Source organism: Botryllus schlosseri, chromosome 10 (genome assembly GCF_051294905.1).
Source record: "Botryllus schlosseri isolate E-star chromosome 10, Bs_hap1, whole genome shotgun sequence".
Lineage (NCBI taxonomy): Eukaryota > Metazoa > Chordata > Ascidiacea > Stolidobranchia > Styelidae > Botryllus > Botryllus schlosseri.
In genome coordinates, this window is record NC_137245.1 from 4428255 (window position 1) to 4446476 (window position 18222).

The 18222-nt window shown below is 41.1% G+C and overlaps 2 protein-coding genes across 2 annotated transcripts; both read left to right on the forward strand.

Moving 5' to 3' along the window:
- Positions 1-4311: 4311 nt before the first annotated feature.
- Positions 4312-12289, forward strand: LOC145447911 (ubiquitin conjugation factor E4 B-like). The gene has a single exon (XM_080326183.1). It carries the CDS (start codon positions 6671-6673, stop codon positions 9845-9847), a length of 3177 nt encoding a protein of 1058 aa, XP_080182309.1. The 5' UTR covers positions 4312-6670; the 3' UTR covers positions 9848-12289.
- Positions 12290-12311: 22 nt separating this feature from the next.
- LOC145447912 (dymeclin-like) lies at positions 12312-17357 on the forward strand. The gene is made up of 2 exons (XM_080326184.1): positions 12312-14190; positions 15219-17357. Exons 1-2 carry the CDS (start codon positions 12313-12315, stop codon positions 15414-15416), a joined length of 2076 nt encoding a protein of 691 aa, XP_080182310.1. The 5' UTR covers position 12312; the 3' UTR covers positions 15417-17357.
- The last annotated feature ends 865 nt before the right edge of the window (positions 17358-18222 follow it).

The window sequence follows — 18222 nt, forward strand, 5'->3', positions numbered from 1 at the left end:
CACTGCAAGGGCTTGATCAACGCGTTTGCAACTGCTATTCTGTCAAACATGTCTTGTAAATCACCTGCTTTCCCAGAGCTTGAACACCATATTTATGACACCTCGGTGGGTGATGATCACGTGATTACTCTGACAAAAGACATAGCTAAGACCTATTGCAAGATTAAATTCAAACATCTAGGAGTGGAATACAATCAAAGGACATCAGACAAGAACGTCCGCAGAGTGTTAACAAAGCTGATTCTTTTCAAAAATCAGTAACGGCCACAGATGGTCAGTTATAAAATACATCTACTAGAGTTGAGTTAACGTCCTTCCTCAAGTTGATTGAATTGTCGAGATGTTGGCAGAGCATATTTCAAGCCCATCTGAGAAAGATGTGATTCGCCGACTCTCCAAGAGAGGTGTCTCAGGTTGCTCGTTTACAACTTGCTGAAGATCCTCGCCAGCTCGAGGGGCAACAAAGCGCTCGGAGTTCCCCTACTGGATTCCCGCAGAATTTGGGAGAACGAACAAAAACATCTGGACTGCATTAAATATCCAGAAAGTGTGTCGTTATATACCCAGACTGGCACCCTCGTGAAAGTGGGCGTCGCATTGCCAGTCTACCGCTGCGCTAGAGGATCCACTTCTCTGGACTCTTTCCATTTGCACCTGAACAGGTTTATTCCTGGACAGTGTGCTAGTGCTGCTCATTTTCAAGCGTATCTTTTGGAAGAACTCTGCCGATGGAGCAAGGACCTGGCTGCCAATGCGATAGCAGCCGACTCCACGAGTCAGCTGCGGAGTTATAGTGGCTTTTTGTCAAAGGAACGATCCTTTCATCTTCATACGGCTCTGTAAGTTATTGTTGTGCAGTAACTCTCAACTTTTCATTTGATATTTTTGTAATTCAAAGAGTCGCAATTCGGACGTGCTACACAATCAATGGTCGGATCGACGTACCGCAACCTGGATGGGAGGATTCCTAAAGCCGGTGAGTTCGCTCCATGGTCATGACCACAGGTGGTCAGTGAATTCATTGTTGCTACTCAAGTAGAAGTAGTTTTAAAACTTGAAGTAGCGCAAGCGAGCAAAACCTACTTGAAGTAGAAGTACTTCATTACTGACCAACTTTGGTCATTACTAGGGCTTACAGTCGTGTCTCTATAGAGTCGTGGCGTCATGATAATATAAATTATGTGAAAAGCTCAAATCTGTATACCTGAAACAACTAAGAGTTCTATCTATATAACATATTTTGGTGTTTATTCGATCATGCGTATTATATAGGCTTCCAATAAAATATATTCTCTACTAGTACGGATTGGGCGTTAATGTTGATTAATTATTAAGGATACTTTTGTTAGGGCGATGACACCTCTCTCTGTCACATGTTCAATAATGAGGTGCAAGGTTATTCATTTGTTGAATGACCTTAACCCTTTCATTGAGAAAGAAAATGACAATCCGTTACTGTCTCCCGATGTTGTCGTTGAGAAGATGGATAACAATTTTGTTACATCTGTCATCCTTCTATCATAAGGCAGCATTCAGTGGCCAATACCATCAGCGGTAAACTGTGAATATGTAATTTATATGATATGAGCTCTTGTACACACATAGTAACTGTCACTATATTCCATACTTGCCCGTGGCTGTTCTCTTCTTTTTCATTCAAAGGTTTTGGAATCGACCATGGTTAAGCTGTAAAGCAGACCCTTCGTCGCCAGAAAGAATATCTACATACCCAACTCGTACTTCAAACCCACGGAAGACACCGGCTAACCTACTGATTCTTTCTTTACTGTTTTATACGCATTTAGCTATCCTTTACGCTACTTTCTTCACATGCCGTAGAATTTTCATTATTTTAATTCTGTACTAACCGTTTTTCGTATCTTTACAGATAACATAATCAACAATTATGAATAAGCAGATATCCTTCATTTTTGAAGAAGGAAATACAAATTTGGCTGCGGAAGAAGACGTAACGGTCGATCAAGAACAACGACCTCCGAAAGACGTAACGGTCGATCAAGAACCACCTCTAAAAGAGGTAACGGTCAAAAGGTAACCCAATGAATATGGCGCCAATGTCATTTTCATTATACAAACAATCATCTATATTGTTCAGGACTCCGATCATCTGGGACCTCCCTCCCCTACCAAAAGAAACCAAAGAAGGGAGGGAGGTCGACGCAGCTCCAAGGTGTGTCGATCAATGTGTTTAGTCAAAAATTTCTCGAATTTTAGTTCATACCTCTTGAACAGTGTTGATCCCCCTAACCCCCGTCCCCGACGCACACGTCGACGTCGCCGCCGCCGCCGCTTTAGGACGGGGGTCACGGTGACCGTGCCCTATCTTCGGAAGAAGAAAAAATCAATTACACTTGAGCTGCAGTCTGAATCGGTACGTTTAATATGCCTTGTCCGCAGATATTAAGCCCTAACTTATCCCTCATTTTACTTTCAGATCACCCTCAATTACGTCCAGGGCGACGTAAAGTCAATAACGATTAATTAATTTATTTCTGTTTTTATTTTTTCATGTTGGTATTTTAATAGAAAAATCATTCAAAACCTTCGTTTCTCATAACTGAAGCTGGTGTTTCTGAAAACGAAGTTCAGCATTTTGGTAGACACAGTACAGCGCGTGTGATCCCAGAAATGGTATATCTAAAGCCAGGTTGTCGTTGAGTTACCTTGCTATCTGATCAAATCAGTAACGTTAATTAACTCTTAGAGCGCAGATTGCTGTAACCGACATGGCGTCAATTTCAGTGACCGCTAGGCAATTGTACCCAGATAGAAATAAGGACTCGTGCATTCATCTTGTATCTCTCATTCAATGATATAAATATATTATTGCTCTCATTTGATCACCTCTGCAGAAATCGCTAACCCATATTGCTACATATAACTCACATATTTTCACTTTCTAGGATTTATTCCGCCTACTTTGACACAATGAATAAGTAAGAATAAAAATTAGATGGTATAACAGATTGTAGCTGTGCCTTTCCATGTCACATGATGCTGAATTTTTCTCCGTCAGTGGTATTTACAGTCACCACGTAGCTGGCAGCATTAGCATTGACATCAGCACCATTGTTGTGAGAAGATTTCGAATCGAGGCCAGGGTAATTCTGAGGCAGTCTCCGTTAATAACTTGAAGCTGGTGGTCATAGGCGTAGGTGCTTTTACTACCTATAGATACAGTACCTGGAACATAACAACAAAACTGGCATTATCCATTGCAATCATTTGATAGCTTGGTTATTTGTCTACACTAAATGTGCCTGTTTGTTGGTTTTCAAGATTTGTAAGAATAGTTAATGACAGTGTGCGGTTGTATCAACAATTCGAGAACGCAGTACATGAAACTGAAGCTATAATGAGTAAAAAGACAACATCAGCAAGCTCCCTCAGGACGAATGGCGTCATATCCAAATCAAATTGCCATACACAGTAGGCCTACCTGAAACTGAAGGGATAAAGAAGACAACATCACCAAGCTCCCTTAGGATTAACGGTATCATATCCAAATCGAATTATCAATGCCATGACAATTGCCTTAACCCAGTAATTGTGAAAACAGCACTCAAAGCCAGGAATTTTTGAGCAGAAGCATACGTTTATTTACCTGGATACAACGAGGTAAGCAATCTATATCAGGAAGATATTTTCAAATGAATACATACTGTGACACATATATAACCTTATATTGTCCAAACCATCGAAATCGATACCTCCAGGCCAAAGAGTAATCAAAACAGTCACATCACCCAACCACTTCTGCCTTGACCACCAGCTTACAGTGCAACTATCAACTTAACCCAAAGATGGCGGCCAATTGATCACGCAAATATCGCGAGTAGCGCACTCCAGTGTTTATATAGCTCAGTGGAGGTAATTCGATAAAAATGGTAGTGGTAGGTCATAACTTTTCTCCGCGTAGGAAATTTCATACAAGTGATAAGTATTCGGCCCAGATGACAGCAGTCGTTTACGCGATGTTTACGGGCATTGGTTTCTGTGTAAAATGTATTTAATTTTTCGATTAGGAAATTTCATAGAAATCAAGTATTCGGTCCATGCTGACGACTGTTCTGAGAAGTGTGAGCTGAAAATATTCCGAGTTAATATAAATATTAAAAGGGAATTAGTGTAGTGGAGGATACACAATTTGATTCGATACTAAGTTCTGTACATCCAGAATCTGTGTCTCCGATTATGATTATGGTTATGGTTTCTCCTTTTTTATTTCCGCTTAGGTGTACTTCGTGCCACGATTACAGCAGTCAATTGTGAGGTCCGTGTCCGGCAGAGATGAGCGGATTTAAAATTTCTATGTCCTAATCCAATCCAAATCCGAACCTTCAAATCCAAATCCTAATTCATAACTTTTTCTTATTCAAGTCCATGTCCAATCCTAATCCGATTCCAACTGGAAATTCAGAAAAAAAAACTAATTTATGCAATGGAGGGATTCGAAAATTTTCTTTCACAACCAACGATTCACTTGATTCAAGATAACCTAGTAACCATAAGTACATTAATAACTGATCTGAATAAAGTTTATCGCCATTCGCCACACGACATTTCAATCTCCCAGAAAATCGGTAAATCCAATCCAAATCCTAATCCGTTCTGAAAAAAATGTCTAATCCAAATCCGACAAAATTTCACAAATCCTGTTTTTTCAAAACCTAATCCTAATCCATGCTCATCTCTGGTGTCCGGCTTGGTTTTTTACCCTGCTTGCAATGCAACGTTGCGTTTCATAAGGACTTTACACATGATATTGGTTAGCGACTGAGCATTGAACAAACTTACCCGTTCACCCGACTTTTTCTGAGTGACGGGTTGTGCATCATAGTGTTTATTGTGTAGCATATGCATATGTAGATACATACGAACAGTCATAGCATAGTGATTGCTGTGGAGTATAGGCCTACTGTACTCACTATACTCGGGAATACGGTACCGGTAACTCAACTTATGAAATACTTCTCATGCTCATGTCGTTGCTGTATAATCTATTGACTATCGTCAGTGTTATTGGACCAGATGATGTCATATCGCTCAATTGAAGCGTCAGTATGGAAACCGTGTCCGTGGCACCTGGTACTGGTATAGCAGTTACGCCAGTATGGAATCGGTGTCCAAGGCACGCAGGATCACGCCGACTTGGTCGCCAGTTGCACGCAATCACGACGTCACGGGTCGTTGATTTTATAAAAAAAAAATTGAAAAAAAGTCAATGTTCTCAGCCACCCCAAATGCTATATTCCAGTTAGTATGTGGTATATAACGTTTTGACCTAATCCTCTACCAGGATCTGTTGATTACTGTCTGTTGGTAAAGTACTTGCACCTTGCCAGTTGCCAACCATTAGCATCTGATCTCCTCTCACTCACTGGCTTAACACAGTCATTTGAAATCAGTAACCTTGCTTGTCACGCCGCTAAGTTGACCCTGTCACGCAAAAAAAGCTTCTATCACGCAGAATTTATCTCAAAAAAGGACGGAGATTCCAATCAGGGCAGTTAGTAAAGTATTTTGGTAAAAAATGAAGAATCGTGTGAGCACAGGACACCAATTCCATACAGGCGGCGCAACTAATCCGTCATCAAAATTACCTGGCCTATTGATCTCGCTTTCCGAAACATGCCACATCATTCTTGTCGCTTGCTTTTCTATATTTCTTTTACTTTTTATTCAGTGTGCATGCCTCCTCTTTACATCGCTTATGCCAAGGTGGGTGTCAGATTTCAAAGATCTACTCCAATAATTGGAGTCCAATTTGTTTCGACAGGTTCCTATCTTTTCAATGTATCAGAATTTTTGTGATGTATTGAGCTGGTGAAGATTGCTAATAAACCGAACTTAACTGAACTATTGCACGAAACGTAGGATCAAGGATTGAGTAAATGAAAAATCAAACGAAGTCTAGCCACCTTAAATCATTGAAAGGAATATACCGTATTGCTTTTCGTAAATAATACTGCTTGTTTTCGGTTCGTCACAGGGTATGGAATCGTTGTCAACGGCACGCAGGATCGAGGCGACTTGGTCGCCAGTTGCACGCGGTCACAGGTCGTTGGTGTTATTTTAAAAAATAATGAGAAGTAAAATGAAAAAATGAAGAAAAAAAGTTGATGTTCTCAGGCACCAGAAATGCTATATTGCAGTTAGTATGTGGTATATAATGTTTTGGCCTAAAAAGTATCTGTTGGTGAAGTACTTGCACCTTGCCAGTTGCTAACCATAAGCATCTTGTTACCGACAGAGCATAGTCATTTGAAATCAGTAACCTCACTTGTAACGCTGCAGAGTCGGCCCCTTAGCTCGAGAAAAGCTCCCATCACGCAGGATTTATTTCAAAAAATGAACCAAGATTTCATAGGGGCTGACAGCACTCATCACTTATTGTGTTTCGTTCTTCTTACTTTTCTGCTTTATACAGACTTCGTTTGTCACTATGACTATATCAGGGATGATGATGATGAAAATGAATTGCTTTACTAGATTACCATACTGAAGCCTTCCCAACATTTCGCAGTTTCTCTCTTTATGTCACATTGCTCCATCCTAGTCCGAATCTGATCCTTTCTTGCTATGGTTTCAGATTTCCCCCAAGTATACCAATTTATTTAGGAAATATCGTTTATGTAGCAGTAATGCAATGAGTGAAGAAACCAAAGCACCTGGCATCACGCCGGACGAGATGAGGAGAAGGAGACTTGCACGTCTTGAAGGCGATTCTACTTTAACGCAGCCAAACAAGAAGGAGACACCGTCAACAGCAGAGTTTATCTCTGGCGGCTCTCCGAAATACAAAATTGCTAGATCGTCTGTTGCAAATTCAGTCGCTAGCGATAGCACCGGGCCTATTGCACCACAAGAACGCATTTGTGCGTCTGATGATGATAAAATGCAAAACCCTGATTTATTACTGGACGAATCTCTTCCTATATCTGATACTCCTATGGAAGTAGACTCCGGCATATCATCGTACGGATGTGACGAAGAGATTGCGAATGATGAAGCCTTTTTTCTGAACAATTTAAAAAAGGCTCTGGCTAGATTATGCCGAGTGGCGGTCGATGGTGTTGACTTCTTCAAATCCGACACGCACACGGAAGAAATGATATCCTACGCGATAATGGAAGGATTAATGCACACGATTTCATCGCAGAAGAGTGACGATATTGTGGATTGCAATTCTTACAGAGCTTTGATGTATGTTTTCGAATGCTTTGAAAATTCAGAAAACGAACAGGCTAATGGTAATTTTGATGATGGCGTAACTATTTCGTTTCACGAACTATTTCGGGAGGAATGTTTAAAAAGCGCAATTTTAGTGCTCAATGAAACTTGCTTCGATTACGAGGACGCTAGATATAACAGCCCACTGTCGAATCTGTTACTCCAAGACGAAGTGCCGCACAATTTCCTTTCTGCGATGATTCGCATGCTCTCGGAGAACCAGGAACAATTTTCCGACGTAATGACGCCTGTTTTGCTAGATATTCGCGCGGCCGCCAAAAATATGACTTACAAAGATTCTCATATTGCCCCGTTAGATTTGTTGCAATTTCTGACTAGTGTCCACGCCTCTCCACATTCTAAAGTGAGACCAATCTGCGTGCTGATGACGAAGCACTCCTCTTGGATCCCGCAAACTATCTCTCAAGGAAAGGGTTCGGAAATCCAACACCTGTCATTTCTGGGGCCGTTTTTTAGCCTGTCCACTTTCGCCGAAGACGATATCGACATGAAGTCTTACTTCGGTAAGGTAAAAGTGAACCATGACAGCATGAAAATGATCAGCATTCAGATTCATAACAAAGTCGATTCAGCTAGAGAAAAAATGGCGGACGTGATACGAAACTGTCTCGTAGACTTGACCACAAGAGACGCGACAGTCTCTTACCTCGTTTCTGTTGTAAATGCGAACGTGAAGAAGAGCCAGCTAAGAGCTAACGACAGCCATGTGTCTCAAAATGGATTTATTCTGAATATTCTATCCGTGTTACAAAAGCTATGTTTGAAAGTGCGCATTGAGAAGGTGACTACGAACTACCACCTGCAACCTTGGTTCGTTTTAAAGTTCGCTGATGAAACAAGGTTGAAAATGACCAAGGATCAATTCAATGCCGTATCGGAAAAGTACTCAGACTCTTCGCACAATGCCGCTAATTTTTCGACTGTATGTTTCTACATGACCATGTACGCCCATCACGTTTCAATAATGCCAATATGCCGGGGATTCTCGCGTTACAATCGTACCTTACGCGAATTCCACTCCATGATCGAGGAACTTACTTCGAGCGAGTCTTCTTGGAAAGGCACGAGGGAGGAGGCGAGGAATCGGATCTTACTGAAAAATTGGACCGAGCAACTAAAAGATTTGATCACTCTGAAAGCGTGCTACGACGTAGGCATCTTGCAGGACAATTTACTCCATCAGACCCTCGTCTATTTATCTTCGGTCGCGCGATTCCTGCTGCGTGTTGTAACACCAGTTGGCGAGGACGAGCCCATGTTACCGCTACCTCAGGATATCGCCGAAACGTTTTCGTCCTTACCGGAATTTTTTGTGGAGGACATCGCGCAATTTATACTTTTCCTGGTGCAATACTCGCCTGGTATCTTCGAGGATTTTATGGTGGGCGACATCGTCAATTTTTTAGTCGTCTTCACGTGCTCGGCGCATTATTTCAACAATCCTTACATTGTCGCTAAACTGGTGGAGGTGTTGTTCGCGTTAAACCCGTCGGTACAGCCGAAGGCGCATTCGTTTTACGAAAGAATCGAAAACAACCCGTACGCCGTTGAATTTTTGGCGCCCGCTTTGATGAAGTTCTACACGGACGTGGAGACCACCGGGAGCAGTAACGAGTTCTACGACAAGTTTTCTATAAGATACCACATCTCCATCATCTTCAAAAGCTTGTGGTTGTGTCCCTTGTATCAAAAGGCCATCGTGCAAGAGAGCAGAAGCGGGAAAGAATTTGTGCGGTTCGTGAACATGTTGATCAACGACACTACTTTTGTGTTAGACGAAAGCCTAGATTCGTTAAAAACGATTCGTGAGATACAGGACGCGATGCAGGACGCTGCCGAGTGGAATAAGCAATCCGCGGAGGTACGCGATCAAAAGACGCAGCAGCTTGCTCAGCACGAGCGACAGTGCGATTCTTACCTCACCCTAGCCACCGAGACTTTAAACATGTTCTACTATTTGACTAAATTAGTACAGAAGCCGTTTCTGCGTCTGGAAATCGCGGATCGCCTGGCCGCAATGCTGAACTATAACTTGACGCAGATATGCGGGCCAAAGTGTAAAAATCTCCGGGTGAAAAACCCGGAAAAGTACGGATTCTACCCGAAAAAATTGCTAAGCAGACTGATCGATTTGTACTTGAATTTGAATTGTCCACAATTCATCAAATGCCTGGCGAGAGACGAGCGATCGTACAGCATGCAAATCTATCAAGAAGCCGTGAAGAAGTTGGAGAAAGCTTCCGATAAACCACAAATAGACGTGGCCGCGTTCGCGGACATGGCGCAGAACGTGCAGAAGTGCTACGAAAAACAGCAGCGCGCCGAAAGCGACATCGGCGAAATCCCCGACGAGTTTCGCGACCCGCTCTTGGACACTCTGATGCGCGACCCCGTGCGCCTGCCCACCAGCGGGAACGTCATGGACCGGCCCGTGATCACGCGGCACCTCCTCAACACGCAGACCGACCCGTTCAACAGGCAGACCCTGACGGAAGAAATGCTGGAACCGATGGCGGACTTGAAAATACGCATCGAAAATTGGATCGCGGGAAAACAGGCCGCGAGTCAGTAGCGTGCTCTCGTAAAAATGAAATAGTTAGGCTAATTTTGTCTCGGGCTGGGCAAAATCGACTACACGAATGATTCTATTTCGAATTTAGTGATGCACGCTATAAAAACTTGAAATATGTAGCGTAGGTATATGCCTTTTATACGAACACAAATACACTAATGCAAATTCTACGCCACATTAACTGGCTGGTTTTCCCGAAAAATTTCCCTTCACTTTTTAAAACTGTTAAACATGACCTCAATGGGATGTGAAACCAACAAATAATATATTCTCGGATTCAGAATGTCAACGCCTAACCAACTACGCCACAAAGCGAGAGGAGAGCAGGTCAACCGATCGTGCACGTGATCAAGAAGATGAGATATCATTGTTGTAAAAATGGTGACCTTCTTATGGAGTCCACAACATATACCTAGTGCTAATAAGTTCGAACTATTCTCTGCGACAGAGATGTCTTCTTTCAAACAAGCTATTTATGACCAGACGTTTTGGGCCCAATAAGGAAGTAACCAGAACTTGTACACTTTTGCACCAAGGTTATCTCGTCTTCTTGATTATATACACGCTCTGTTGCCCGGCTCTCACCTAGCTTCGTGGCGTAGTTGGATAGGTGTTGACATTCTGAAACCAACGATATATTACTTGTTGGTTTCACATCCCATTGAGGTTGTGTTCTACAGTTTTAAAAATCGAAGCAAAATCTTTCGGAAAAACCTGCTACTGCCAGCCGGTTAAAGATGCTCTGATACTTTTTCGACCATACCTATGCCATTGTAACAACTGACAATGCCTTTGTTCAATCACGCCTTCGCAGAAAAGTCCTCCCCACTAACGTGGTACGGTTGGAATAAGGCGTATAATTTCAATACACAAATAAAAGTCGCCTCTCACAATTTCACTCAAATTTTTACAATTAATACTCAATTCGGTTTGGAGTGGCTCGAATCATTCTGCCCAGCCCTGATTTCTATTTGACATGAATTGACATAGCAGACCTGCTCAGTTTATTGCTGATGAAATTGTCAAGTGTTTTTCGACGACATATTGCATTCGTACTGCTTTTTCCCAACTATATGCCTCAGGAATACAGTAGGGTATCCTGCAGGAACCCTCAACAGATTTCTGTAGGCATTGGTTTGTATGAAAGTTGTACACAGTATTCCTACTGAGAATTTATTTCTCGTCTTGGATGTCCAAAGACGAACTCGTAAATTTGTTAAAAACGATTGACTGTGATTGTAGGGTCATTGCCGTTATGTTCTTTCAATTGTTTTGTTTGTTACTTTCTTGTACTGGACACTTATTTGCATTGTATTCTTTCATCGATACTGTTGGTACAGTTATCCATGTTAGCTAATTTATGTTTTGTGCATTTTTCTTTGATCAAATAGTCTTACTCTGCTTATGAGTATTAGACAGGATAGCAATATCTCGCTCCTTGATATTGATCTGTGGATAAGCAACCACTCATTTTAATTTATATTGAGTGATCTGGACTGATTTAGTAACCTTTCAACAGGATGAATTTATTTTACATATGCTTGGTACAATTCATTTCAACGTCTGTCAATGCTGTGTGATGGATTTAGCAAGTTACTTCCAGATCTAACGCCATCCCTTGTCATGGTTTTCTAGGAGAATTTAAAAGCTTTCACAACTTCATTTTCTGCAACTTTGTCTAGGTTGGGGCAAGTTTACTATCTCTTGTAGGGCAGCCAATCATTAGGGCGTAAATAACGTTACCATGTTGGCATCAAGGTAATTGTTAGGTTTTTTTAAATAATTTGAGTATATGGCAACAGGTGAACTTTCGTATTAATGAAAAAAATGTATAGGAAATCAGAAAAGTGAATTTAATTATTCTGAAGTGAAGTTGTCCCTAGTCTTTTGATTATACTGTGCAACTTTACGGTTCAATGCAAACGATATATACGTAACACCACTGCAAGCTAAGTCAATACCTATGCTTGGTTGGGTATATGAATGAATGAAGCCATTTACAACTCCCTCTTGAATGAAATATAGATACACTCCTTTTAGCCATCTGATAGTTTTATAGTATCCAGCTTGTATATTTGTCCATTTCATGGGTGACAATTATAATAATTACTTCTAGTGAGTGTTGTTGTCCAGTTTTTGCTGATTAATTCAACTAATAATACAGTACTATCATCTTTTCACCTCCATCGAATTTTGTTGATGTATTTGCATAGCCTCAATAACATTTTCAGTATCTGGTGTCAAGATTGGCGCATTTGGGAGCATCAAGGATTTAGTTTAAATAGAGTATTCCGTGCAACATGTGTGAGCCCTTGTCATGATATAACTACAAATGAAGTTACGCCTTTCCTAAGCGAATTTCAAGTATACAGCTACCTGCATGTCATTAGCATTTCATACGAAGGTTATTTCTGGTTTGTGATTTGTTTGCATTTATTTCAGCCGCACCTTAATCACGTCACCCGATGGGGTTGGCTTGTAGTAGCATAGTTGACTTAGCGGACAATGAATATTTAAAGACGCTATCTGGAAAAACCACGATTTCGGAAAATGACCCTTTTTGGAACCAGCTCTTGTCGTTCACTCTCAACGCGCCGAAATCGCGCGCCGAACAAGTACGACTGGAAGAGATAACCGACGGTCATTGTAAATCCTTGGTCGAGAATAATCAACACACTGGAAATTTCACTTCTCTTCTGAAAGTTTTTCTTGCTAGAGCTAAAGAGCTGAAATCTTCCGCGGAATGCGAAAACCGGATTTTTATCTGGCAAGCTCACAACGTTTTGTTCATCATCCGAAATGTCTGCAAGTTTCTCTCGGAGAATATGTCCGAGGACAGCATGCTAGAACAGTTTGAGGCACGTTCGTTAGCGGACCGTCAAAGAGATTTGGAAACTGGGGCCGTACTTTCGAGCACGGGACTCACAAATTACCTCGACGAATTTATCAACGCTCTGCAAGACATTATCATTGAGGTCCCTGTTTTGGAGTTTACTTATTATCTCCAAATGGAAGCCGTTACTACTTTTTTAGTTCTACTGTCTGTGCAGATGTTCTTGCCAAATCCTAAATTGCACGGCGTGTTCACGAATCGTACTATGACATGCTCATCGCCGGAGCGCGCTAACAAGTTTATCAAGGTGCTGTTGCAGCATTACATCGAACAGAAAAGCCCGCCGGATAGTGGTAATGATTCGCAGGGAGGCAGCATCGTGTTGGGTGTCGCGTCTGCGGTCGCTTCTGGGATTTGGAGTATGGTCTCGCGACGTAAAGATGGAAACGCGACTACAGTAGCCTTGCAAAACTCTATCATTCCATCTCTGGGACATCGGAGTACATTGTTGCTTCTCGCGTTAGTCAATTACAACGTTGAATCGCTGGGACATCAGTCTGGAGGTGTGGCTACAAGGAATTTGTACCACGACGCGTTACACGGATTCCGGCATATCCAAGGTAGCGCGTCTGCAAAAGCATCGATTTCGCCTACGTTTCATCTGAATTTATCGAGGCTTTTTCAAGCGCTGTGCGTGACTCAGTATCAGGAAACGTCGACCTTGTTGCTGTATTTTCTGATTCATAAAAACCCCGAAGTGCGCGCGTTCATCCTGTCGAAAACCGACATCGACACGTTGGTCGTACCCATTTTAAAGATACTGTACTCTGCTCCCGATCAAAATTCTCATCACATTTACATGGCACTGATCATCTTGCTCATATTGACAGAGGACGATCATTTTAATCAATCGGTACACGAAGTTCACATCAAATCCGTGGATTGGTACAAGGACCGTCTGTTAAACAATGTCACTCTCGGAGATTTAATCATTTTAGTCGTGGTACGTACCATACAGTATAACATGACTAGAATGAGGGACAGATATCTGCACACCAATTGTCTGGCGGCGCTCGCGAACATGTCCGCGCATTTTCGTAGCCTGCATTCTTACGCCTGCCAGAGAATATTCAGCCTCTTTACATTGCTGGTGAAAAAGCAGAAGAAAGTCACAGAGAAACTGGTAGCGCACCGTGCCGGTTTGGACAGCGGTAATTCGCAGGATTCGTCAACGCTCGAGATGGAGTCTCATCATGATTACGCATCAGAGCTGTCTGTTCTGGTCGAGGTTTTGAGGATGCTTTTGGAGATTTTGAACTCTTGCCTCACCGGCAGCGGGATGAGGCACAACGTCAACCTGATCTACGCGCTCTTGAGACAGAAGGAAGTTCTGAACGAGTTTCGTAATCATCCCGGTTTCCAAGATATTCTGCAGAACATCGACACGGTCGTGGCATTCTTTAGCGAGCGCTTGGCGGAATGTAATGAAAGCACGCTTACTATAGAGGAGGTGAGTTGCCTTGCCCTGTAGATGCCTGTTTGAAATAATTAATGATTCTACTCGTAGCTCATAGGTATAATACTTGAAACTTCATACTTGTGATAAAGGCCAAATGAGTTATCATGGCTATCTTACCCCGTAGATGCTAGTTTGAAATAATTAATGATTCTACTCGTAGGTATAATATTTGATACTTATGATAGAGGCCAAATTAGTTATATTGCCCTTGAGATGCCATTTTGTGGTTAATGATATAGCTATGATGCTATCTATCTTTGAAACTATCCACCATGATGTATGGTGGGCGCTATATCACGCAGTTATTATGACAATTTCACTCGTAAAAGTGAAGTTATGTTGCTCTGTAGTTGCTAGTTTGAAATGATTAATGTTAGGCCTACTATCCATAGTTAAAATCTTTCAAACTATATACTACTGGCATCCAGACGGGGACGATTAGACATAGACAAGGGGGTAGAAATCTCTGTCCACTGGACCCCCCCTTCCAAGCTCCACTCTCACCTCTTAAAATCCCCTATTGTTCTCTGGAGAGAGTAATCTTCTTTTTCCTTATTCTGAATGCTTTCCCAGATTGGTCAGGTGGTTTCACACTGTCTTAACAACCCAAATTTTTAAATTAACGATTTCATACTAAATTATGCCTGTGATGGGAATCCCACCAGCATGCATAGATTTGCACATTCAGTCATTAATATTAGCACCACATTTTGTTTGCGATTCTAAATCTCTGTTTTAATGAACCTTTACTGGTGTATAGGGATATTAATACTGGGAGCTAGATTATGATGATATTTGCTTTTGTACATAGATTTAACCCGATTAATCTATTAGAATTTAGAATATCCCTCCTTTTGTTCATTGTGTAAAACCTTATGCAATGAAATGCAGACCATACTACTAACTAGCGCTGAGTATTTCGGCATCAAGTTGAATCACTCGTGGTCTGTTAATTGGCGATAAATTTTTATCAGTGTTGTCTCGTATGAGGTAAACTTGTGTAATCTGTGCATTTCCAGGTACATCAGGTCATCAAAGAAGCATTGCTGCAAGTCCCAAGTCATCATTTGAAGAAATTTCCAGAGTTAAAATTCCGATATGTCGAAGAGGAATCGCCGGAGGAATTCTTTGTCCCATACGTCTGGTCGCTTATATTTAACAAGTCGAACGTCTTCTGGAATCCGGGATGCGTGCAACTGTTTGCGCTCGACGTCTGATATAGCCGCTGCTTGCGCTGTGTGACGTGTATTCCAACAGTCTTGCGTGTGAGAACGTAGCTGAAAAGATGATGCTGAACGCGCCATAAATATATAGCCTACATTATAATATAATATGTACGATATGGTGCTCGAAAAACGTTGTGATCTTGATGGAATCACAATGTCTCAAACTGTAATCATCTGTAAAAAATACTCTTGCATATCGCTATAAGCTACTCGTTTGTAGCAAACAGACCGGCTCTAGCGGCTTGCATCATGAGCTCATGTTCAATATTATTTATTTATTAAGTAGGCCTATGCATTTTGGATCTTGTCATCAGCTCTGAGCAGTTGATGTCCAATCCCACAAAATGAGTACACTTATATAGGTTCACGTTGAAATTTATCGTTCGTCTTGGCAAGATTCGGCTTACCGCATACAGATTTCTTGCTGGCATAGACATGCCTGGAAGTTCTGTTTTTCCTTAGACAAGAGCGAAAACGATATGTGTTGGCTGCACTCTACTAGCCTGTTATTTGTGTCTTGCATTGTGCAGCACGTATTGGGTTCCTTAATTGGATAATTTTTAGTCATAAAGAGTGCGCTTCCAGTGATCTACTAGTTTTATTGGAATATTTGATTTTGCATACAGTAGGCCTGTGATATTTCGATTATCAGCGAACGTTACATTTTTTTCATAACTCTTTGTTACTAGCAACCTGAAGTGGTATGAAGTGAAAGAAATACGTTGTAAAACTACTCTGTATACAATTGAGTGGTATATTCATATTGAAATGAACCCAAATATTGAAATAGAGAATTGGAAAGAACATTGTATATCAACAATCGCATCACAAAATATGACATCACCTGCATGAAATTTCGAGAAATTGAGGCAAAGAGAGCGCTTAAGCTCAATGTACTATTTTTGGACCGCACACTAACTCCGGTTGGCACAGAGTGGGTTGGCGTATTTTCATGAAAGTCGACTGCAAGGTTCCCAAATAAGTGTGAACGGTGTCTCCCTGACAACACACATGTTCTTTCCAATTTGGGTTCATTTCAATATGAATATTATATTCAAGTGTACGGTAAAGTTCTGTACCTCATAGAAGCTCTCTTCAGAACTACTTGTAGTATTCTTAGAAAGGAACAATCTGAAAAGTAGTAGAGTAGTTGGAAACTTTCTCGAGTTGACCCCCACTTTTAGTAGTGTACACCTTTTCGAATGGCAAGAGGCATCTTAGCCACTAATGCAAAATGACTAATAACAATTAATGACTCGAAACTCCAGTAACAGGTACGATTGACCAAGTTATATTCAGTTATCATGATACAGGGGTCATTTCGCCCCGTCGTCAAGACAATTTCACTCATATAAGCGAGTGACATTTACCGATAAACAACATTGTACTTGAATTCTCAAGTAGAAGGAGTAGGTAGTTCTGTTTCAATTGTTATGTGACAGTGGAAGTAATCCAAAAACAACCACTGAAGTGGGGCAAGCTGATTACTTTGTTACTTATCACCACTACTAGTAACAAGTTTTAGTTATGAATGATGCTTCTTTTACGTTATGTCGAAACAACGAATATATCTATTGCCAACCCGGATATTTTGCGACTTGTTCAACTTGTATGATTCATCACCGACTTAGCACCCTAATCTTAACCACGAACGGCAAACAATTATATAGTTGAATGCGAATTTTAAATGCTGCTAATCTCTTGAAACTTTATATGTTCCTGTCCTGGCAACTCTCTCAGTTCTGACATCCATTAGGTGTGCGTGAAGCCCTGACAGTCTAGGAAGGGATATTCATCGTCTGTTATATTAAAACATAATAGAGTATTTATATTTCATCACATGTAAGATTTTGTTAATGGATTCTGCATTTAATAATAATAATAATAATAATAATACAATACTGATACAAGCCTGCTCTTGGTATAAGAGAACCTGAAATTGATTGCGTTCAGGCTCTCGCGTGTGGCAGTGAATTATACGTAGTTATCAGGTCTGACAGCCCAGCAATTTCGGTTTTACTATTGTCATGAACTGGGCATTCAAATCAATGCTTTCCGACTGGTGGGTCACGAACGAACAGTGGTGAGTAGGGCAAGTTTTCGTTGCAGTCAAATCCTCGGAAAGATGCACTTATTTTTCATAAAAGTTTCATTCATTTTTCACCAAAGTAGCCCTAAAAAGCTGCTTTTATGGAAAAGTTCCTTGAAATTATTAGTTGTATGAGATACTCGAATCTATCCGTATCCCAGGCACTGTATCAAAACTCAGTCTTGGCGACATCAATGGCCTGAAAAAAATGACCCAGTGAATATATAATTTTCGGCGGTCCAGCCTGAACGTACGTCAAATGAGGAATGACCTCAAATTTAAACGACAGTGAAATAATCAAGCGATCTATTAACATATAGTGCCAAATATTTCCAGTAAAATTTTAATTGCATGAGAAAACTTGAAAAAAGTTGCATGAAAAATCGAAAAAACTTGCTAAAAGTTTCACGAAAAAGCTGCAAAAAGTTGCATGAAAAAAAATGAAGAAAGTTGCGACATGAGATTCCTCCAAACAGTTGAAAACGTCATACTACATAACTTCTGAGCAGGGATATCTAGACTAGACTAGACTAGACTATCTAGTCTAGATATTCCTGCTTCTGAGTATTGAGGAAGTTGCCGGAAGATGTAAAAAAGTTGCAAAGTTGCAAAAACTTGCCCTAGTGATGAGCAGGTCATGGTATGTTATGGTATGGAACGATATTTCGGTATGGAATATAGAAGACAGCAAGTATGGTACGGTAATGC

Bases quoted from the DNA above. Each gene is read 5' to 3' on its own strand.
- LOC145447911 (XM_080326183.1), top strand. From the start codon at position 6,671: ATGAGTGAAGAAACCAAAGCACCTGGCATCACGCCGGACGAGATGAGG.
- LOC145447912 (XM_080326184.1), top strand. From the start codon at position 12,313: ATGGGGTTGGCTTGTAGTAGCATAGTTGACTTAGCGGACAATGAATAT. The intron at 14,191-15,218 runs GTGAGTTGCCTT...GTGCATTTCCAG, and splicing joins GCACGCTTACTATAGAGGAG to GTACATCAGGTCATCAAAGA.